The sequence below is a fragment of the Hyperolius riggenbachi genome, chromosome 7, assembly GCF_040937935.1.
Source record: "Hyperolius riggenbachi isolate aHypRig1 chromosome 7, aHypRig1.pri, whole genome shotgun sequence".
In the NCBI taxonomy this organism is placed as follows: Eukaryota; Metazoa; Chordata; class Amphibia; order Anura; family Hyperoliidae; genus Hyperolius; species Hyperolius riggenbachi.
The window spans coordinates 208,968,717-208,992,076 of record NC_090652.1 but is presented as its reverse complement, the minus strand read 5'-3'; the positions used below and the strand labels follow the sequence as shown (position 1 = coordinate 208,992,076).

General features: G+C 44.2%; 1 protein-coding gene across 7 annotated transcripts in view; it reads left to right on the top strand.

The window, feature by feature from the left end:
* Positions 1-23,360, top strand: part of SATB2 (SATB homeobox 2) — a 367,270-nt gene that overhangs the window by 308,938 nt on the left and 34,972 nt on the right. For all 7 annotated transcript variants that reach the window (XM_068245088.1, XM_068245087.1, XM_068245086.1 and 4 more), the window contains one exon: positions 2,405-2,602. In XM_068245088.1, coding sequence (XP_068101189.1) covers positions 2,405-2,602 — 198 coding nt within the window. The remainder of the gene's footprint in view (positions 1-2,404; positions 2,603-23,360) is intronic.

Genomic DNA, 23,360 nt, shown 5'->3' with positions numbered 1-23,360 from the left:
TAGAAAATCGATTTTCTCAAAAACTATAAGGTCTTTTTGAAAAAACATTTTTTCCTCTTATTCCCACTGATCCCCTTAATATACCCTGGGAATTTGGTGTTCCTAAACTTTAAGCAGGCTTTGCTATTAACCGTTAAAGTCGGCGGGTTTTTAAATGTATACATTTTTACTTTGAAACTTTAACATCGATTTTCTCAAAAACTATAAGGTCTTTTTGAAAAAAAAAATTTTCCTCTTATTCCTCCTGATCTCCTTAATATACTCTCCAAATTTGAGGCTCTTGGCATTTAAGGGGGCTTTGCTATTAACCCTTAAAGTCGGCGGCTTTTTTACATTATACGGAGCGTTACGGTTTAACGCGAAATTACGGTAGCGTTTAATGCGAAATTACGGCATGAACGAAACACGAAATTACGCGTTGAAAATTACGCTTACGGTATTTTCAATTACGATTTTAATGGCAATTACGCTACCGTAATTTCGCATCGTAATCGCAAATTTCGCATGCGTGATTATAGTAATGCGAAATTACGAAAATTTCGGCTCAACTCTAATCATGAGATGAGTGGATAATGATCCTTATTTAATTCACTTTTACTCCTGAGTTTTCTCTTAGGAGATGATTTTTCATCTTCTCTTTAAAATAACTTTTCAGTACTCTACAATTGGAAAAGTACCAAAAAGTGGGTGAAAAAGTATTGTCGAAATTCTTTTTCTTGCTTGCTGGTAGCTTAAATGACATTTTATTGACAACAACTCTCCTGAGTTTTCTCATAGGTGATATTTTTATACCTTGTCATAAATTGCCTTTTAGACCACCAGCAAGCAAGAAAATACTCACTATAATTTTGATATCCCTTTTCACCAAATGTTGGCTACTTTTTCAATTGTAAAATACTGAAAAGTTAATTTAAAGAGAAGATGAACATTATCTCCTAGGAGATAACTCAGGAGAAAAGTGAATTGCATATGGGCCTATGTGGGAAAATACACATAGGAGATAACCTAGGAGAAAAAGTGAATTGAATTAGGGCCAAGGAGAAATGATTTGTTAGAAAAGACTAAAGGGCCCATTTTTCAATTACCATAACTCTTCTCCTGAGTTCTCTCACAGGAGATGTTTTTACCCCTCATCAGTGTAATACATTTTATTCACACAAGAAAATAATCAAAATAAATTTGATATAACCATTTTACCTACTTTTTTTTAATTTTTAGGTGCTAGAGAGTTATTTGTAGATTACATTTTTTTTGCTGGGAGCAAACCAACATAAGATAAGTTTTATAGTAGAAAAAAACTTTATTGGTAAGAAGACATCACATTTCACAGGTCTGTGTCTGCTTCCTAAGGTTCAGAGCCAACTTGCTGACCGCGATAGGTATGACACGTTCACAGGTGAACTGCTTCCTCAGATACGCTGCCAATTGGCTAATTCGGATATGTATAAGACATTTTGTGGGTCTATGCCCGCTTCCTCATGTACAGTGACAACTAGCTAATCCCGATAGGTATGAGCACACAGTATTCAAGTGTCTACTTTTACTAGCACTGTAACATTCGCTACAGACAGGAGTGCAACCTATCAAATTACAAGAACAAAGATCTAAGTAGGGGTGACCAGTTTTTCACATTCTTGATTTACCGCAATCTTTTGGGTACCATAGGAGAAACATACCACCATACCAACTGGTCACTGAATATTCTACACTTAGGGGGTACTGTGTCTTCTGTGTCCTCTTCCTCAATTAGGTATATCCACTAGGAACTAGTAGTAGAGTCATCAAGACAAATAACAAGGCATATACTTATACTATGTTAGTATGCACAACAATGACAAATGTACTGTACTTCACTCATTTTACAGCAAACTACTTGAATCTGATCCTCATTATGTTGGAAGAATTGCATTAATATTGTGGTATTTGCACCAAATGGTTGTACAAAGTGCCAATAATGGAGCCTACTGTTAGTAAGCCCTCAGATTACTGTCATTATTGCTTCATAACATAAGTTGGTTGCCTTCTTCTTTCCTGGCTCTTACTTTACTTCAATTCACTAATTGTTTTCCAACTTATTTTATATGTTTTGTTCTCTGTTTTGTGTTACATGTGAATACTCACTTTATTAATTAAAGTTAAGCTCATCGACACCCTCTTACCACCCATATCTCCCTATTGGACAGCCCATTCACCAATCCTGCTGGAGAGGTAGGAGGGAAGAAAGCTAAGTTGACCACTAAACCTTGAACTTCAGAAATACAAAACTGGTAGCTCTAGGTCTCATGGTCCTGGGCAGTTATGGAGCTCTGTGAAACACCTGCAGGTACAGCATCTCTTGGTGCTTACTGTAAGATCATATTTGCACAAGAAAATGTTGTCATTTTCCTTTATTTGTCTCCTGCAGGGATGGCTTTGTGAACTCCTACGCTGGAAAGAAAATCCTAGCCCAGAAAACCGTACACTGTGGGAGAACCTGTGCACCATACGTCGTTTTTTGAGTCTCCCTCAGCATGAAAGAGATGCTGTGTATGAGGAGGAGTCCAGACATCACCACAGTGAACGACTCCAGCATGTTGTACAAATCACCCCTGAACCTGTGCAGGTAAGAGAACAGTACATTTCAGATGTTATGTTCTAGACTGAATGACCTTTGGCATATTCATTTACAAACACCATCTCCTAAAGATAAACATACCATACAGTACAATACAGGGATCAATACATTTTAGCTAATAGGCTAAAGCTGGCCATACATCTATCAAATTTGAAGTCTGATTGACCTTCCAATATGATCGGTACTGCATATCATTGTGCGATATTGGGACCTACGAACATGACGAACCCCTGGTCGCTGTCCCCCAAATATTAAAGTGAGCCTCTGGTGCCCATACATTAAAATGTTCCAGCTGCTCCTGGTCTCCTCAGCTGCTTCCGTATGAGCACGCCACATGGTTGGGAGGATGGAGGAGGCTGCATAAGCCTCTATACTATGCCTTGCCTCTTAGGCCAAGTACAGCTGGACTGTTATATACTGAGTTTCCTACAGGTCTATGCTTTAAATGCCATGCCCCATACAGAGTAATGTTTCGCACAGGCTTTCACAGATCAGCTTACTTGTAGGGCCTAGCAGTGAATCAAAGTAGTGTAGCTAAAGTGTTTCAAGTAAATCTGTAGGAAAAAAAAGAGCCCCTGGGGGTACTTACCTCAGGAGGGGGTAGCCTCATTAGGATCCAGAGGCTTCCCTCTCCTGAGGTAAGTACCTCCAGGGGCTCTTTTTAGATCCAGTCTGATCCAACGCCCAAGTTTAGAGTCGCTAGTGCGCCTGCGTGAGGATCTTGACAAGTGAAGACAAGTGGATCTTTAAAGGTCCCAGCACTAGGTGGATGTACTCTGCTGAGGAGGAAGGTAAGTACCCCCCAGGGGCTCCTGAATTAAGTACCCCCTAGGGGCACTTTTTTCACTACAGGTGCACTTTAAACTTTGCTGCTAAAAATAACTTTCGGTCAGTTTTATAAGGTAGCAGACATACACCTTGCATATCATGGAGAACTTGTGAGTGTGGAGACCATTGTCCAAATGATGGTGTTATTATGGAAGAAAAGTTAACTACAGATGTATGTGGCTGGTACACTTCAATATTCCCTTGTTTGCAAGCTGCTCTTGTGTAGAGAGATCACCAAGACATTCCAGCCCCCATCCTGTGTCTGACGACTCTGTTAAGGGGAGGGGAGGCGTAAAGTTTTGTGTGCCAGTGTGTATAATATCTTATCTCTGTAGTAGAGCATTGCAGCAGAGATCTTGGTTTTTGCAGACTGAAAGAGTTACTTAAAGTAAACATGAGATGTAAAAAAAAAAGGCTTGAAGAAGATTCCTATTTTGGGTTGCTTCTTGATTTGGGAGTCCACCCACATTAGAACAGCTGTCTATGGGTTTATAGCGGAGTGCAGCACATCAAGTTGAAAGTGTTAACTACAGATATCTCATACTTTGCACCACAGGGATCTCCACTTCAATTGCTTCTGAGGCCTTACCTGCCTCTTATCTCATAAACTTCCCACTGGGGATCTGCTCCGCACCTCTCTGTTATGCCCCTGGCCTTACACTGCTCAAGACCTTATTGTCAGTGCTAAAGTGCACAATGGATACAAGCAATAAGGATAGAAATCCTGCACATTTATACAGGATACGGTTAACCTCTTCTATACTTGCAGATCTTTGAAATTGGGGTTTAGTGAAAGACGAGTTTCTGTTTGATCTAGATCGTATTACTGCTGGTAGAAAAATGTGGTATGTGCTTCTGCAGACAGGTGACTGATAGCAGCGCTGCGATATTCTGTCCAAATCTGTAATTTTTCATTTGTTTGTGCGAGGTTATGAACTATCTTTGTCAACAAGTAAAGCAGAATGTCATATTCTTGATGAACAAGTTTTTCTTATGTTCAATTAGACACATCCCTGAATAGGAATCCTTGACATATTCATGTTTTGCATTAAGAGGTATTAAAGAGAAATAGGAGGGGTTTTTGTAGCTGTGTTTATTAATTTTATTTTTGATGTGAATTCAGGTTCTGACGTGACCTCTCATTTCAAAATCTGGAATGGGAACCTTTATGCTCCAAAGCTGAAATGTACTATTACTTTCATCCATAAATACAGTTTAATTTGCCCCCCCCCCCCCAAATGTATTATGTAACTTAGCCACAACGTAGGACCGGAGTATTGTTCCAGGACGGCGCGGGCACAGGGCGGCTGCAGGGAGCTGGCAGAAGCCCCAGGTAAGTGAACTATCTTCAGCTTTGCTACCCTAAAAAATAGAAGGTCATAAATAACATCTCTTCAAGACAGACAAACAAAAATGACAGCGCTCACAGGCTGCAACTGGCTTATAAACCATCAAGGGGCGTGTACAGACCCCCAGGGGCTAAATGCACGCCTTGAATCCAAATCAGATGCAAAATTATGCAAATTTAAGTGCTAATTTATGTGCTAGTCCCTAATCTAAAATTTGAATGCAGATTGGATGCAGGCTACCACAAGTATACTTAGAACATTTTACATAGAGAAAAGGGTGTAGGCAGCGCTTCCAAATAACATAAATAACATGTTTTCCCCCTGATCATTGCACTGTGCTATTTCTTGTAAATCACATGACTTTCTGTAATTATGGTGACATATGATGATATACTGCGCATGAGCAAAACCCTGTATTGAGTAGGATATAAGGAAAGCAGCTGAAGTAAAAAGCTAGCATAATTTGTGCTCACATCTCCTGTGTCTGTGTGTTCTGTTAACCATTTTATGTCCTGGCGCCAGGAAATGAAGTAGTCTAAAGCATCTGATATCTGACATGAACTTAAATAGATACGACTCCTTTCAATTGCTACTTAGCTAAGAAGAAGGAAGGCTGTAGGTCTCATAGCGCCTTCCCAATAATCTGTTCATCTCCTTGTTCTCCCACTGTCCCCCTATTCAAAATTGTCACCTTTGGCATTCTACAGAAGGCTTTGGAAGTAGCCCCATCCTCAAGTGCTTCCGAAGATGGGCTCATCTGTACTGCACATACGTGAGCGCAGACTCACACTTGCACAGTATGGATCCGCTCTTTTTTCTGCTCCAGAAGGGACAAATATCTATTCTACCTAACTGTAGGTCATAATTTTTTACTGGGGGGACAGTGCTGGAACAAGGATACAAAGAGAGAACCTGTGAGACTCTATTTGATCCAGATTCCTCCCTCCTATTAGAGTCTAGTTTTAGGCACCACTCAGTCATCCACAATAATATTGCCGACTGGGACAATAATCTGAATATAGTTGCTAGGCTATACTAGCGACATGCGAAAAAAAGGATTAATAAAAGTTCAAAGAGGAGTGGCCATGCCAATTTTAACCCCCCCCCCCCCCCCCTGTTTCTACAGCTTTAATTAACCCCTTGTCAACCATACAGGCTGTTATAGCCAGGATGGCTGAATCAACCTGAGTGGGGTTTCACCGTGCTAACCATACCAGTCCACATGGTACACGATATAGTTTTACTTTGTTTAGTTTCACATTGTCCATTGGGAACGTGTCAGCAGGTTGGATGAGGGGCTTTGTCCAGGCTGAGTTATTTGACTGAAGATAGGGGAGGGAGACACAGAGAGCCCGATATGGTGCAGTATGTACTGGAAAGTTAGGGTGAAAATAAACAGTGTAAGAATAATACTCACAAATCTGGGTTACCTTCCAGGTAACCACTATGTAGGCAGGTGGGGAGATTAAACCTGTCCCCACTAAGTCGCTCTCTGTAGATAGGAAGAAAGGGGGCCAAATCCCCTCCACCAGGGGTGGACACAACTTGTAAGCAAGTTTACAGAGGCGCCAGTAGTATAAAATTGGACAAAAAGTTGCCAGCAATCAATTGTGGTATGTAAATAAACTTTTTTTGTGTTGAAAGTTCAACATTATCTTGTGTCTACATTGGGGAGGTAAGTCCACCAACTGCCTCCCTATTTTTAAAATTTTTATCCAATTTTATACTACAGGCGACTCTGTAAACTTGCTTACTATTTGACTGAAGAGGTAGAATCACTAGAGGCCACAAAGCTGATTGTGCTGGTTATGTTGTGCGATTTGGCTATTTAAATTACAAGACTGGCTAGGCATATTTATATTATGTTCCAGGTTAGGCACGTCAAGTGTGCTGCATATCAATTGTGTAATCAGACAGTTGTCTGCCATGAGTTTAGCTTTACAATCAGGTGTTAGATGTCAGGCACCCATGCATTTGATTTAGAACTGATTTACTGTAAACCATCTTTTTTTCTACAGTATCAGCTGAGCAATCCGTTTGGCATTACAAAAGATCTAGATTTTCTCCACAGACCATGTACATTATGTATTGCTGGCAAACATTTTCGACATGGCATGGTCAGAAAATAGTGTTCTTAAATTGTTTTTTACATTGCCGTAGTGTAAAATAACGTAAATTGTTCCATTCTCATTTATAATTGTTTTATTGAAAATACTAAAATAATGTCACTGGATTTGTGAGACCTGTGGAACAGGAGTCGCTTCCAGACATTTGCTGATTGAAGACTCTCAAGGCACTGCTCACCATATGGCTGCAGCAATTCATGATGTTTGGTGATTTAATTTAATTTTAGTAAACTCCTTACAGCCCATATTCACCCTTAGTACAGGCTTCTAAATGGATGACCATTGTTATTGATACATTATTGATATACCTGTAGCTCCATATGTCAAGTGCTTGACATGTAAGTGTTAGAAAAATAGCATTTATTCAGCTTCTACTAAGAAATATGATGGGAGTACAGTAAAGAATTGTATAAAGTTACTACTCAGTGCTAGTCTGAAGTTCATCAGCATAGGAATCATCTGTATTGAGCAAATCAGCCGTGAGTGGATTGTGTACGCATCAGATGCCTAATAAAGCAGAGAAGACTTATATAACAATAAAAACAATAACAATAATATTTTTATAGCGCTTTTCTCCCTGGGGACTCAAAGTGCTGTGACCCTGCATTATGCAGTCTCAAAGGCTAGGGAAAAGAGGTGCGTTGATGGTTGCCATCTGGCAATAAAGCGTACATACAAAATGGGCACTGGGGAAATTTGTGCAACAAAAGGGCGGCTAGCAGAATACAGTATATGTAAAATTACAGATATTCCACTACTGTATTGTGCAGTGGTAATTCAGATATTTTAATATTGCTAAACCTAACCCTGTTTTCACAGCCATCCCTCTGCCTATGCCTAACCCTAACCGATCCCTCCACTAATTCCTAACCGACCCCTCACACAATGCCTAACCCCTTACCATTCCCCCCCACCACCACCACCACAAACCTACCAATAACTGCACCTCATTCGCCACAGTATAACCGCTCTGCTTTTGCCGCTGTATACAAAAAATATCAGACACCACTGAAGTTCTGTTCTCATTGAGGTACAATGTTTGAGGCGTTTGCCCTTTCTCAGGTGTCCCTGCACCTCTGGTTAATCATTATGATCTTGTCTAATAAATTGGGCACTCCCAGATTTCTCAGTTTAGCTTGCACTGTCCTTCAGTTCTGAAAAGTAAAGTGGCATTTAGAACTCTAATCAGTTCATTTACTGAGTGCTGTCTGCAGAATGGAGTTTAGGGGGGTGAGGTTCTCCATCCTCTGTGACTTCCCTGCACTGCCCTAGACCATTGCTATTTGTGTGGCACCTTATAAGAATGTATTATATTTTCTTTGAAGTAAGTAAATAAAACCCCCTGCTAGCTGGCCCATGCAATTACTCATAGCTCTCAACTGTTGGAGGGACAGTCCCTCTTTGGGGACCCTGTGCCTCTGTCCCACTTTCTCATTTGTCCCTCTTTCAGGACTGATGTACAGATCTATGTAAATATTTGTATTTTTCTACTGAAAATGTGTTTGATTGAACCTAAACCTAAAAATTAAACCTTTGATCCCCATCATTTAAATTGATTTATTTCTTATTTTCAAATTTTAATATGAAGGAAAATGAACCAAGATAGAAAGAACCAGTGTGGTTTAAATGATAAAATAACACATTTTCTTATGAAATCTTTATGGTATGCATGACTAGGGTTGTGTCTGGGGTGTAATTAGGGGTGTAGCAGGGGAATGGCTTAAAGGGACACTTAAGCCAGGAACAAAAAAATGAGTTTTACTCACCTGGGGCTTCTACCAGTCCCCTGGAGCAGTCCTGTGCCCTCGCAGCCACTCACTAAACCTCTGGTCCCCCGCTGCCAGCTAGTTTCGTTTTTGCCGACAGGCCCGTCAGGACTGGCCACGCATAGCTTTTTCCGCATTCCCGACTGTAATTAGCGCTATTGCGGGCCGCACTGCGTACAAAAATACACGTTGCCGCATTACGAACGCATAGATATGCGGCAATGCATATATCAGGCATTCAGTTTTACTTTCACCCAAGCATTTCTGGGCAACCACCACCACCCCGCTGCCTGAGTGACAATACCCTACAAAGTTTAAACAAAGAAAGCACCATTTAAAGTACACTCTGATTTACACTAATCAGTATAAATACTTTGATCAAATGAACAGGTTGCAAATGAGGGCACAGGGAGAACAGGCTCATAACAAACTAAATTCTAATAAATGATTGCAACTCACATTTGTAGATGATACCTGACTCATAAAGGATCTAACTGTGTTGCTAGAAAGCCTACCAGTGACTGACTGTAAAACCAGACAGTGTATTTATTACAGATTGCTGTCACATCATAAAACTGCTGTTGATCAGGTGAGGGTACAAAGCCAAAGAGGTACTGTGAGGCTTTTCTGATCGTGAGATACCTTATCAGGGCCTCAGCACACACCCTCTCTACCATCCTCTATGATATGCTGCCAGTCAGGGCTTTAAAATAGGCTAATGACTGCGGAATCCTCGGAATGTGACAGCACCTGCATGTTCTCCATTGTTTACTGTAACGTGCACCACCCCGGCACAGCTGCTATCAGACGTTATAAATATACAGCTGTCCTGTAACTAGGAAGTCACACAGCAAATTACAGCAGCATATTAATGGCAGAACCTATAGGGAGAGTCCGATCAGTCAGATGTGCAGGGTCAGCTCGGCCTCCAGCAATGAATAACCTTAGCAAGCAAAGTTTAGATTAGCTACAAACTGATTGTCAACTCACTTTAATGAAACAATGTTACATGTCAAGAAAGTTTATAATGTTTTAAGCAAGATAATGGAAATCACATGGAAACAATGTGGAAATTATTTTTAATGTTTTATGACCATTGCAGGGTGAATCTCCAGGCTTATGACCATTGCAGGGTGAATCTCCAGGCTGTGGTGGAGGGAGGCAAGGGAAGGAGTGAAAACATTGGGGGCCACATTACATTTTTGCAGGTGGTGGTGGTGGGTGGGGGGGATTTATAGTTATGTCCCTGGTGCCAAGCATACAAATGACTAGACCATGATCCTTTTTAATTATTTATCTAAAAGAAGTAACATTCAGGTATGCAATTGACAGTTTCTCTCCAGTCAGGACTTAGGGACTATAAGATGATCCTTACTGGTAAGGAATTGCAGCTAGAAAACTCTTGCCTGGAAGAAAACAGCTTCAGAGATAAAAGGTCAATATTTCATATAGTTTAGCTCTGGGACACTTGAAAGACTGTGTAATTGAGCAGAGACAATACAAAATGAAATCTACTTTTACGTTTTTAAACAAAATAAAACTGTGGGATATTATAAAAAAAGAAGTATTTTTTAGGAATAGGAGGATAGATACAACTGTGTATGTCAAAAGCTTATTTTCACCCCGGGTTCACTTTAAAATCTGAAAGTAAAAAGTACTATATTTATATTGTTAAAAAAGTACTATATTTATTTTATGTAGAGATACCCAGTGAAAGGCTAACCATCCCTAATTGCATGAAAATGTAATGCAATTGGTATGCAGGATGGAATCAGCCAGTGCAAATTGACACGAAGAGCATTTTATTGGCCCAGTCTCACGTTGCAACTTGCAAGCAACTTGCATTTCATTTCATGCAAGCTGGAATAATTACACTCTCACTGATTATCCCAAGTTTTATGATGATTTTGTAATTGCCTTTCTGTTTCAAGTAACATACAGGCTTGATTCCCTAAAATTCACCCCCCCCCCCCCCCAAAAAAAAAAAAATAAATCTGAATTTTCATATTTGAAACCGTGGCGACTGAAGTCAATGTTAACAGTTCTACAAAAGTCCAATTTCCCTGCTTGTGTATTGTACTTTCTGCTTTCCCTAGAAGTCTGAAAGAGGCATGAGACAAAAGCATCCCAACAGCATGCTTCCTTGCCCTGAAGTTGGGCCTTGTATTCATGTGTCTGGCTTTCAGGAACACATTGTGGTGATTTACATATTCAGCATGGGAGATCTTTCTTGCTCACATGAAGCTGAATAATTGCCCATACCTTTTGTTTTTAGAAGGCCAATTCATATTCAGCACTACTTTCTAATACTAAGCTGAGCCATGTCACTACCATTGCTGTGATAGTCTGTGTCCTAAATTTGAAGCCAAGCCTGTTTTGCTGGAGTTGCCCTTTAACCCTTAAAGGGACACTTAAGTCAAACAAAAAAAATGAGTTTTACTCACCTGGGGCTTCCAATAGCCCCCTGCAGCTGTTCGGTGCCCTCGCTGTCTCCCTCCGATCCTCCTGGCCCCGCCGGCAGCCACTTCCTGTTTCGGTGACAGGAGCTGACAGGCTGGGGACGCGAGTGATTCTTCGCGTTCCCAGACACATTAGCACCCTCTTTGCTGCTATATGGTATATGATATATGCTATAGCAGCATAGATGGCACTATTGTGGCCAGGAACTCGAAGAATCACTCGCGTCCCCAGCCTGTCAGCTCCTGTCACCGAAACAGGAAGTTGCTGCCGGCGGGGCCAGGAGGATCGTAGGGAGATGGCGAGGGCACCGGACAGCTGCAGCGGGCTATTGGAAACCCCAGGTGAGTAAAACTCATTTTTTTTGTTTGACTTAAGTGTCCCTTGAATGACAGACTGCACTTCACTGCCTGACAGAGAAGCAGGCTAAATAGAAAATGAAAGTAAGCTATAATGTAACCAGGCTTATATTGTTGGGGAATTATAGAAACATCTGATTTGGCAATACAGGCAGGTTTGGCCTCCTCTGTCCACATTCACATCTCTGCCTTCTATTGTATTACATAACTGTTTATTATTATACTTATCAAGGTCCTATGATAACTTTTTGGTACTTCAAGTTCGTTAGTCAAAGCAACTTCTCCTTAACTAGCTCTTTCATTAAGAGATTTTCTGTCCTGTCACCACCCAGCAGCAGTTTATGGGTTATATTGCCCAAACTCCCCATCCAATTGCATCTGTGTTCACGGTGACATGTTACATTGTAACGCAAGGCTGCGTTTGGGGCTGTCAGCAAGTTTTGAAAGCGTGGATTAAATATTTATTGTGGCCGTGGAGCGCAGAGAGGGTGGTTGGAACTACAGCCAGCTGGTAAGAGATGCCAGCTTACTCTAGAGAGCTGCACTGTGTTACAAGCAGGAGGCACACGCTAACATAATGTGGCAACTTAACCCTCTGATCGCTGGGAGGCCAGCAGCACTTTTACATGCTTTCAAAAAATGAAAATCAATTTATGTGAAACGAATCAAATCGTATTACATTGCAAACACTGTGCTACTGCTCTGGATATTTCTCTGTGTTGCGGCCAGCTCACTGCTGAACATGTCTATAGCATAGTGTAAACTTGAACTAAAGTGATGAAAGAAAATCCCAACTTCAAGATGCCTAATCTTCTGCCTCATTTACATATAACGATTCCTAATGTGGTGAACCATATAACCAGTCAAGACAATGGGCAGCATTTGTTGACAGACACTCACTCAACGTTCTCACCCACCATAACTCCAAAAGTTAGGAATCTCCCCCAAATATGTTAATAACTACTTCTGCCACTACTATTACACTGCAAAATAAACTTCTTATACTGTGAATAAAACAGTTTCTCATTTTTTTATGCTTTGGAGGGGTGTCTGTTTGTACTGATACTTTGCTGAAAAGTGAAGTGACTACACATAGAAGCTGATTTATAAAACCGAGTAATTACAATTTTGATCCATCGACTTGCTTTGGTCGCAATCACAAGACTAAAACTGTGCACAGCCATGTCTTTCTGCAAACACATTTTTCTATTAGATTGTTGTTTGCTGGTATATTCAATGATGGGTAATGGAGGTAATATTGTGCTAAACCATCCTTCCATCCCTCCTTCGGTTTTATATAGCGGGGAGAAAAGATGATGGAAGATAGGCTTGAACCGTATACATTTACCACAGTATGATAGTGAGATGTCCCCCCCCGTAGAGAAGGTAGATGAGCCCCCACTCCCTCCCTCCTTCCCTTTCCTGCCCCAGTATAGAAGCCATATGTACCCCCACTCCCTTCCTCCCCCAGTATAGAAACCAAATGTGCCCCCACTCCCTCTCTCCCCCATTATTGAAGCCAGATGTGGCCCCACTCCCTCTCTCCACCATTATAGAAGCCATAAATGCCCCCACCCTATTTCTCCCAGCCCAGTATAGAAGCCAAATGTGCCCCCACTTTATCCCCTAGTTTAGAATCCAGATGTGTCCCAACTCCCTTCCTCCCCCCCCCCTGTATAGAGACCAGAAGTGCCCCCATTCCCTCCCTCCCCAGTATAGAAGCCCCTCCCCATATAGAATCCATAAGGGCCTCCACTTCCTCCCCCAGTATAGAAGCCAGATGTGCCCCCATTCCCTCCATCCTCGTATAGAAGTCATAAGTACATCCACTCCCTCCCTCCCCCTCGTATAGAAGCCATAAGTGCCTTAACTCCCTCCCCCAGTATAGAAGCTACATGTGCCCCCACTCCCTCCCTCCCCCTGTATAAAAGCCATAAGTGCCTCCACTCCCTCCCTCCCCAGTATAGAAGCCATAAGTGCCTCCACTCTCTCCCTCCCCAGTATAGAAACTAGATGTGCACCAACTCCTTCCCCCTCCTCCAGTATAGAAGCCAGATGAGCCCCCACTCCCTCCCTCCTCCAGTATAAAAGCCAGATGTACCTCTACTCCATCTCCCCCAGCTCCCCACTGCAGTGTTTCAGAGCGCAGTTTAATAGATTACAGGAAGCACATGCACACTCACCTTCTAGGTTTCAGGCGCTGTCCATCAGGGGCGTTTCTAGGGTCCTTGGAGATCGGGGGCACCTGTGGGCACCAGGCGGGGAGGTATATGCGGCGCGCACAGCACGCCGCGGCAAAAATGGGCGTGGCCATGTGGTGAGTGGGCGTGGCCATGGGTGGGGCCAAATGTACATGAACTTAGCAGCGGTGTAAGCTACAGATAACGGGCCTGCCCATCGAAATATTGGTTGGAGCCCCCTGTCCTTTATTTGGATAATTTACAATCAGTATAGGCATAGATCAAAGATGTATACGCACATACAATTTTGATTGGTCAATCACTGACCCCCAATTTTACCACCCCCGTGCAGTAAGTGGGCCAACAGACAATGGATTTTATGAACAGAGCTAAAATTGGCTAATCAAAATTGTATGTGTGTACCAGGCTTTACAGCTAATACTGTACATACTGAAAGTAGCAGGGATCAGCATACAATATAGCTGGTTTACAATCAGTAAAGGCACAGAGTAACACCTTACACTGTACACACTGGAGGTAAATCAGCACACAGTGCAGGCACTAGAGAACAGCGTATACTGTACATACTGTAGGCAGCAGAATTCAGCACACTGCAGCTAGCGTGCCAAAAATATGAGGATCACGTTGTGCGGCGTGCTTATCGTTAGTGTTGGGCGAACAGTGTTCGCCACTGTTCGGGTTCTGCAGAACATCACCCTGTTCGGGTGATGTTCGGGTTCGGCCGAACACCTGATGGTGTTCGGCCAAACTGTTCGGCCATATGGCCGAACTAAGAGCGCATGGCCGAACGTTACCCGAACGTTCGGCTAGCGCTGTGATTGGCCGAACGGGTCACGTGTAGTGTTGGGCGAACATCTAGATGTTCGGGTTCGGGCCGAACATGGCCGAACTCCGAACATAATGGAAGTCAATGGGGACCCGAACTTTCGTGCTTTGTAAAGCCTCCTTACATGCTACATACCCCAAATTTACAGGGTATGTGCACCTTGGGAGTGGGTACAAGAGGAAAAAAAATTTTAGCAAAAAGAGCTTATAGTTTTTGAGAAAATCGATTTTAAAGTTTCAAAGGGAAAACTGTCTTTTAAATGCGGGAAATGTCTGTTTTCTTTGCACAGGTAACATGCTTTTTGTCGGCATGCAGTCATAAATGTAATACATATAAGAGGTTCCAGGAAAAGGGACCGGTAACGCTAACCCAGCAGCAGCACACGTGATGGAACAAGAGGAGGGTGGCGCAGGAGGAGAAGGCCACGCTTTGAGACACAACAACCCAGGCCTTGCATGAGGACAAGAAGCGTGCGGATAGCAATTTGCATTTTGTCGCCATGCAGTCATAAATGTAATACAGATGAGAGGTTCAATAAACAGGGACCGGAAACGCTAACCCATCACAGATGTTCATTGTTCATGTTACTTGGTTGGGGTCCGGGAGTGTTGCGTAGTCGTTTCCAATCCAGGATTGATTCATTTTAATTTGAGTCAGACGGTCTGCATTTTCTGTGGAGAGGCGGATACGCCGCCGATCTGTGACGATGCCTCCGGCAGCACTGAAACAGCGTTCCGACATAACGCTGGCTGCCGGGCAAGCCAGCACCTCTATTGCGTACATTGCCAGTTTGTGCCAGGTGTCTAGCTTCGATACCCAATAGTTGAAGGGTGCAGATGGATTGTTCAACACAGCTACGCCATCTGACATGTAGTCCTTGACCATCTTCTCCAGGCGATCGGTGTTGGAGGTGGATCTGCACGCTTGCTGTTCTGTGTGCTGCTGCATGGGTGTCAGAAAATTTTCCCACTCCAAGGACACTGCCGATACCATTCCCTTTTGGGCACTAGCTGCGGCTTGTGTTGTTTGCTGCCCTCCTGGTCGTCCTGGGTTTGCGGAAGTCAGTCTGTCGGCGTACAACTGGCTAGAGGAGGGGGAGGATGTCAATCTCCTCTCTAAAGTCTCCACAAGGGCCTGCTGGTATTCTTCCATTTTGACCTGTCTGGCTCTTTCTTCAAGCAGTTTTGGAACATTGTGTTTGTACCGTGGATCCAGAAGGGTATAAACCCAGTAATTGGTGTTGTCCAGAATGCGCACAATGCGTGGGTCGTGTTCAATGCAGTCCTAGGCCGAAGAGGTCATAGCCTAGGGTCACAAAACCTGTTTATTGGGCAATTTCAATGGTGGCGAGTCTGACGTACATAAATCGCAGCAATGGCCGTTAGCAACGTCTGAATCTCACGAAATGTCTCATGCAGGTAGAAGACATATTGTTAGACTTGGGCTCCAAAGATGGGTTCCCTACATCTCTGCAAACCAGAGTTACAGGGCTCCAAATTTGGTAAAATCCCCCATAGGCTTTCATTGGGCCTCCTATTTACAGTTCCAAAATCTCACATCTTTTCAAAGGGCAATTACTCAGCAGTGGCAAATTTTCTAGCATTGTAGGGACCCTTAGGGGGAACATGACTGGTGAGTTTCGGGCCCCTAGGCCAAAGAGGTCATAGCCTAGGGTCACAAAAACCTGTTTATTGGGGCTATTTCAATGGTAGTGATGGTGACGTACATAAATCGCAGCAATGGCCGTTAGCAAAGTCTGAATCTCACGAAATGTCTCATGCAGGTAGAAGACATATTGTTAGACTTGGATTCCAAAGATGGGGTCCCTACATCTCTGCAAACCAGAGTTACAGGGGTCCAAAATTGGTAAAATCCCCCATAGGATTTCATTGGCTCCCTATTTCACTTTCCAAAATCTCACATCTTTTCAAAGGGCAATGGCTCAGCAGTACCAAATTTTCTAGCATTGTAGGGACCCTTAGGGGGAACATGACTGGTGAGTTTCGGGCCCCTAGGCCGAAGAGGTCATAGCCTAGGGTCACAAAAACCTGTTTATTGGGGCTATTTCAATGGTAGTGATGGTGACGTACATAAATCGCAGCAATGGCCGTTAGCAAAGTCTGAATCTCACGAAATGTCTCATGCAGGTAGAAGACATATTGTTAGACTTGGATTCCAAAGATGGGGTCCCTACATCTCTGCAAACCAGAGTTACAGGGGTCCAAAATTGGTAAAATCCCCCATAGGATTTCATTGGCTCCCTATTTCACTTTCCAAAATCTCACATCTTTTCAAAGGGCAATGGCTCAGCAGTACCAAATTTTCTAGCATTGTAGGGACCCTTAGGGGGAACATGACTGGTGAGTTTCGGGCCCCTAGGCCGAAGAGGTCATAGCCTAGGGTCACAAAAACCTGTTTATTGGGGCTATTTCAATGGTAGTGATGGTGACGTACATAAATCGCAGCAATGGCCGTTAGCAAAGTCTGAATCTCACGAAATGTCTCATGCAGGTAGAAGACATATTGTTAGACTTGGATTCCAAAGATGGGGTCCCTACATCTCTGCAAACCAGAGTTACAGGGGTCCAAAATTGGTAAAATCCCCCATAGGATTTCATTGGCTCCCTATTTCACTTTCCAAAATCTCACATCTTTTCAAAGGGCAATGGCTCAGCAGTACCAAATTTTCTAGCATTGTAGGGACCCTTAGGGGGATCATGACTGGTGAGTTTTGCCACTGCTGAGCCATTGCCCTTTGAAATGGTGTGAGATTTTGGAACGGTAAATAGGAGGCCCAATGAAAGCCTATGGGGGATTTTACCAATTTTGGACCCCTGTAACTCTGGTTTGCAGAGATGTAGGGACCCCATCTTTGGAATCTAAGTCTAACAATATGTCTTCTACCTGCATGAGACATTTCGTGAGATTCAGACGTTGCTAACGGCCATGACTGAGATTTATGTACGCCACCATCACTACCATTGAAATAGCCCAAATAAACAGGTTTTTGTGACCCTAGGCTATGACCTCTTCGGCCTAGGGGCCCGAAACTCACCAGTCATGTTCCCCCTAAGGGTCCCTACAATGCTAGAAAATTTGGTACTGCTGAGCCATTGCCCTTTGAAAAGATGTGAGATTTTGGAAAGTGAAATAGGGAGGCAATGAAATCCTATGGGGGATTTTACCAATTTTGGACCCCTGTAACTCTGGTTTGCAGAGATGTAGGGACCCCATCTTTGGAATCCAAGTCTAACAATATGTCTTCTACCTGCATGAGACATTTCGTGAGATTCAGACTTTGCTAACGGCCATTGCTGCGATTTATGTACGTCACCATCACTACCATTGAAATAGCCCCAATAAACAGGTTTTTGTGACCCTAGGCTATGACCTCTTCGGCCTAGGGGCCCGAAACTCACCAGTCATGTTCCCCCTAAGGGTCCCTACAATGCTAGAAAATTTGGTACTGCTGAGCCATTGCCCTTTGAAAAGATGTGAGATTTTGGAAAGTGAAATAGGGAGCCAATGAAATCCTATGGGGGATTTTACCAATTTTGGACCCCTGTAACTCTGGTTTGCAGAGATGTAGGGACCCCATCTTTGGAATCCAAGTCTAACAATATGTCTTCTACCTGCATGAGACATTTCGTGAGATTCAGACTTTGCTAACGGCCATTGCTGCGATTTATGTACGTCACCATCACTACCATTGAAATAGCCCCAATAAACAGGTTTTTGTGACCCTAGGCTATGACCTCTTCGGCCTAGGGGCCCGAAACTCACCAGTCATGTTCCCCCTAAGGGTCCCTACAATGCTAGAAAATTTGGTACTGCTGAGCCATTGCCCTTTGAAAAGATGTGAGATTTTGGAAAGTGAAATAGGGAGCCAATGAAATCCTATGGGGGATTTTACCAATTTTGGACCCCTGTAACTCTGGTTTGCAGAGATGTAGGGACCCCATCTTTGGAATCCAAGTCTAACAATATGTCTTCTACCTGCATGAGACATTTCGTGAGATTCAGACTTTGCTAACGGCCATTGCTGCGATTTATGTACGTCACCATCACTACCATTGAAATAGCCCCAATAAACAGGTTTTTGTGACCCTAGGCTATGACCTCTTCGGCCTAGGGGCCCGAAACTCACCAGTCATGTTCCCCCTAAGGGTCCCTACAATGCTAGAAAATTTGGTACTGCTGAGCCATTGCCCTTTGAAAAGATGTGAGATTTTGGAAAGTGAAATAGGGAGCCAATGAAATCCTATGGGGGATTTTACCAATTTTGGACCCCTGTAACTCTGGTTTGCAGAGATGTAGGGACCCCATCTTTGGAATCCAAGTCTAACAATATGTCTTCTACCTGCATGAGACATTTCGTGAGATTCAGACTTTGCTAACGGCCATTGCTGCGATTTATGTACATCACCATCACTACCATTGAAATAGCCCCAATAAACAGGTTTTTGTGACCCTAGGCTATGACCTCTTCGGCCTAGGGGCCCGAAACTCACCAGTCATGTTCCCCCTAAGGGTCCCTACAATGCTAGAAAATTTGGTACTGCTGAGCCATTGCCCTTTGAAAAGATGTGAGATTTTGGAACTGTAAATAGGAGGCCCAATGAAAGCCTATGGGGGATTTTACCAATTTTGGACCCCTGTAACTCTGGTTTGCAGAGATGTAGGGACCCCATCTTTGGAATCCAAGTCTAACAATATGTCTTCTACCTGCATGAGACATTTCGTGAGATTCAGACGTTGCTAACGGCCATTGCTGCGATTTATGTACGTCAGACTCGCCACCATTGAAATTGCCCAATAAACAGGTTTTGTGACCCTAGGCTATGACCTCTTCGGCCTAGGGCCCCGAAACTCACCAGTCATGTTCCCCCTAAGGGTCCCTACAATGCTAGAAAATTTGGTACTGCTGAGCCATTGCCCTTTGAAAAGATGTGAGATTTTGGAAAGTGAAATAGGGAGCCAATGAAATCCTATGGGGGATTTTACCAATTTTGGACCCCTGTAACTCTGGTTTGCAGAGATGTAGGGACCCCATCTTTGGAATCCAAGTCTAACAATATGTCTTCTACCTGCATGAGACATTTCGTGAGATTCAGACTTTGCTAACGGCCATTGCTGCGATTTATGTACATCACCATCACTACCATTGAAATAGCCCCAATAAACAGGTTTTTGTGACCCTAGGCTATGACCTCTTCGGCCTAGGGGCCCGAAACTCACCAGTCATGTTCCCCCTAAGGGTCCCTACAATGCTAGAAAATTTGGTACTGCTGAGCCATTGCCCTTTGAAAAGATGTGAGATTTTGGAACTGTAAATAGGAGGCCCAATGAAAGCCTATGGGGGATTTTACCAATTTTGGACCCCTGTAACTCTGGTTTGCAGAGATGTAGGGACCCCATCTTTGGAATCCAAGTCTAACAATATGTCTTCTACCTGCATGAGACATTTCGTGAGATTCAGACGTTGCTAACGGCCATTGCTGCGATTTATGTACGTCAGACTCGCCACCATTGAAATTGCCCAATAAACAGGTTTTGTGACCCTAGGCTATGACCTCTTCGGCCTAGGACTGCATTGAACGCGACCCACGCATTGTGCGCATTCTGGACAACACCAATTACTGGGTTTATACCCTTCTGGATCCACCGTACAAACACAATGTTCCAAAACTGCTTGAAGAAAGAGCCAGACAGGTCAAAATGGAAGAATACCAGCAGGCCCTTGTGGAGACTTTAGAGAGGAGATTGACATCCTCCCCCTCCTCTAGCCAGTTGTACGCCGACAGACTGACTTCCGCAAACCCAGGACGACCAGGAGGGCAGCAAACAACACAAGCCGCAGCTAGTGCCCAAAAGGGAATGGTATCGGCAGTGTCCTTGGAGTGGGAAAATTTTCTGACACCCATGCAGCAGCACACAGAACAGCAAGCGTGCAGATCCACCTCCAACACCGATCGCCTGGAGAAGATGGTCAAGGACTACATGTCAGATGGCGTAGCTGTGTTGAACAATCCATCTGCACCCTTCAACTATTGGGTATCGAAGCTAGACACCTGGCACAAACTGGCAATGTACGCAATAGAGGTGCTGGCTTGCCCGGCAGCCAGCGTTATGTCGGAACGCTGTTTCAGTGCTGCCGGAGGCATCGTCACAGATCGGCGGCGTATCCGCCTGTCCACAGAAAATGCAGACCGTCTGACTCAAATTAAAATGAATCAATCCTGGATTGGAAACGACTACGCAACACTCCCGGACCCCAACCAAGTAACATGAACAATGAACATCTGTGATGGGTTAGCGTTTCCGGTCCCTGTTTATTGAACCTCTCATCTGTATTACATTTATGACTGCATGGCGACAAAATGCAAATTGCTATCCGCACGCTTCTTGTCCTCATGCAAGGCCTGGGTTGTTGTGTCTCAAAGCGTGGCCTTCTCCTCCTGCGCCACCCTCCTCTTGTTCCATCACGTGTGCTGCTGCTGGGTTAGCGTTACCGGTCCCTTTTCCTGGAACCTCTTATATGTATTACATTTATGACTGCATGCCGACAAAAAGCATGTTACCTGTGCAAAGAAAACAGACATTTCCCGCATTTAAAAGACAGTTTTCCCTTTGAAACTTTAAAATCGATTTTCTCAAAAACTATAAGCTCTTTTTGCTAAATTTTTTTTCCTCTTGTACCCACTCCCAAGGTGCACATACCCTGTAAATTTGGGGTATGTAGCATGTAAGGAGGCTTTACAAAGCACAAAAGTTCGGGTCCCCATTGACTTCCATTATGTTCGGAGTTCGGGTCGAACACCCGAACATCGCGGCCATGTTCGGCCTGTTCGGCCCGAACCCGAACATCTAGATGTTCGCCCAACACTACTTATCGTGCCGCACCGAAAAATGGGTGGGCCATGGACCAGAATATAGGTGTGGTAACGGGTGGAGACAAATTTACATGAACCTAGCAATGGTGGGACATTAGATTATGACAGTGGTGGCGAACCTTTTGGAGGCCGAGTGCCCAAACTGCAACCCAAAAGTCACTTATCTATTTATCTATCTATCGCAAAGTGGCAACAGCAATTTAAACTAAATACTGTACAAACGTTTTAACTCATACATGAACATTATGGAAAATCCAAGTTGAAAATAAACTGTGAAGATAAACAATTTCATCCATCCTACTCCTGAAAAATGTATTCAATTTTTTAGAACCTCCCAGTTTTATTTTCTGTTTTAAAAAGCTAAAAAAGTAGGTTTAATGCTATTGTCTCATATGATAAGGATTCAGCTTTTCCCATAGTCTCGCAGTTAGCAATCATGTGACCCCCAACAAGACAAATTCAGCAATCATGAGGCCCCCAACAAATCATGAGGCCCCCAACAAGACAAATTCAGCAATCATGAGGCCTCCAACAAATCATGAGGCCCCCAACAAGACAAATTCAGCAATCCTGAGGCCCCCAACAAGACAAATTCAGCAATCTTGAGGCCCCCAACAAATCATAAGGCTCCCAACAAGACAAATTCAGCAGTCATGAGGCACATAAATAGACAGAATTTCACATAAATAGGCAGAATGCCCCCTTAATATGGTAGCCCCCCAAGTTAGGTAGTTAGTGACAAGGACCCCCAGGTTAGCTAGTGAGTGACAGGCGCCTCCAGTTAGGTAGTGAGTGACAGGGAGCCCCTTTAGGTAGTGAGTGAGTGCCAGGGAGCCCCTTCAGGCAGTGAGTGAGTGCCAGGGAGCCCCTTCAGGCAGTGAGTGAGTGCCAGGGAGCCCCTTCAGGCAGTGAGTGAGTGCCAGGGAGCCCCTTCAGGCAGTGAGTGAGTGCCAGGGAGCCCCTTCAGGCAGTGAGTGATTGCCAGGGAGCCCCTTCAGGCAGTGAGTGAGTGCCAGGGAGCCCCTTCAGGCAGTGAGTGAGTGCCAGGGAGCCCCTTCAGGCAGTGAGTGAGTGACAGGGAGGCCCTTTAGGGAGTGAGTGACAGGGAGGCCTTTTAGGTAGTGAGTGAGTGCCAGGGAGCACCTTTAGGCAGTGAGTGAGTGCCAGGGAGCCCCTTTAGGCAGTGAGTGAGTGCCAGGGAGCCCTTTAGGCAGTGAGTGAGTGCCAAGGAGCCCCTTTAGGGAGTGAGTGAGTGCCAGGGAGCCCCTTTAGGAAGTGAGTGAGTGACAGGGAGGCCCTTTAGGGAGTGAGTGAGTGCCAGGGAGCCCCTTTAGGGAGTGAGTGAGTGACAGGGAGGCCCTTTAGGGAGTGAGTGAGTGACAGGGAGGCCCTTTAGGTAGTGAGTGAGTGCCAGGGAGGCCCTTTAGGGAGTGAGTGAGTGACAGGGAGGCCCTTTAGGGAGTTAGTGAGTGACAGGGAGGCCCTTTAGGTAGTGAGTGAGTGCCAGGGAGCCCCTTTAAGGAGTGAGTGAGTGCCAGGGAGCCCCTTTAGGCAGTGAGTGAGTGCCAGGGAGCCCCTTTAGGGAGTAAGTGAGTGCCAGGGAGGCCCTTTAGGCATTGAGTGAGTGCCAGGGAGCCCCTTTAGGGAGTGAGTGACAGGGAGACCCTTTTAGGTAGTGAGTGAGTGCCAGGGAGCCCCTTTAGGGAGTGAGTGAGTGCCAGGGAGCCCCTTTAGGGAGTGAGTGAGTGACAGGGAGGCCCTTTAGGGAGTGAGTGAGTGACAGGGAGGCCCTTTAGGTAGTGAGTGAGTGCCAGGGAGCCCCTTTAGGCAGTGAGTGAGTGCCAGGGAGCCCCTTTAGGCAGTGAGTGAGTGCCAGGGAGCCCCTTTAGGGAGTTAGTGAGTGCCAGGGAGCCCCTTTAGGGAGTGAGTGCCAGGGAGCCC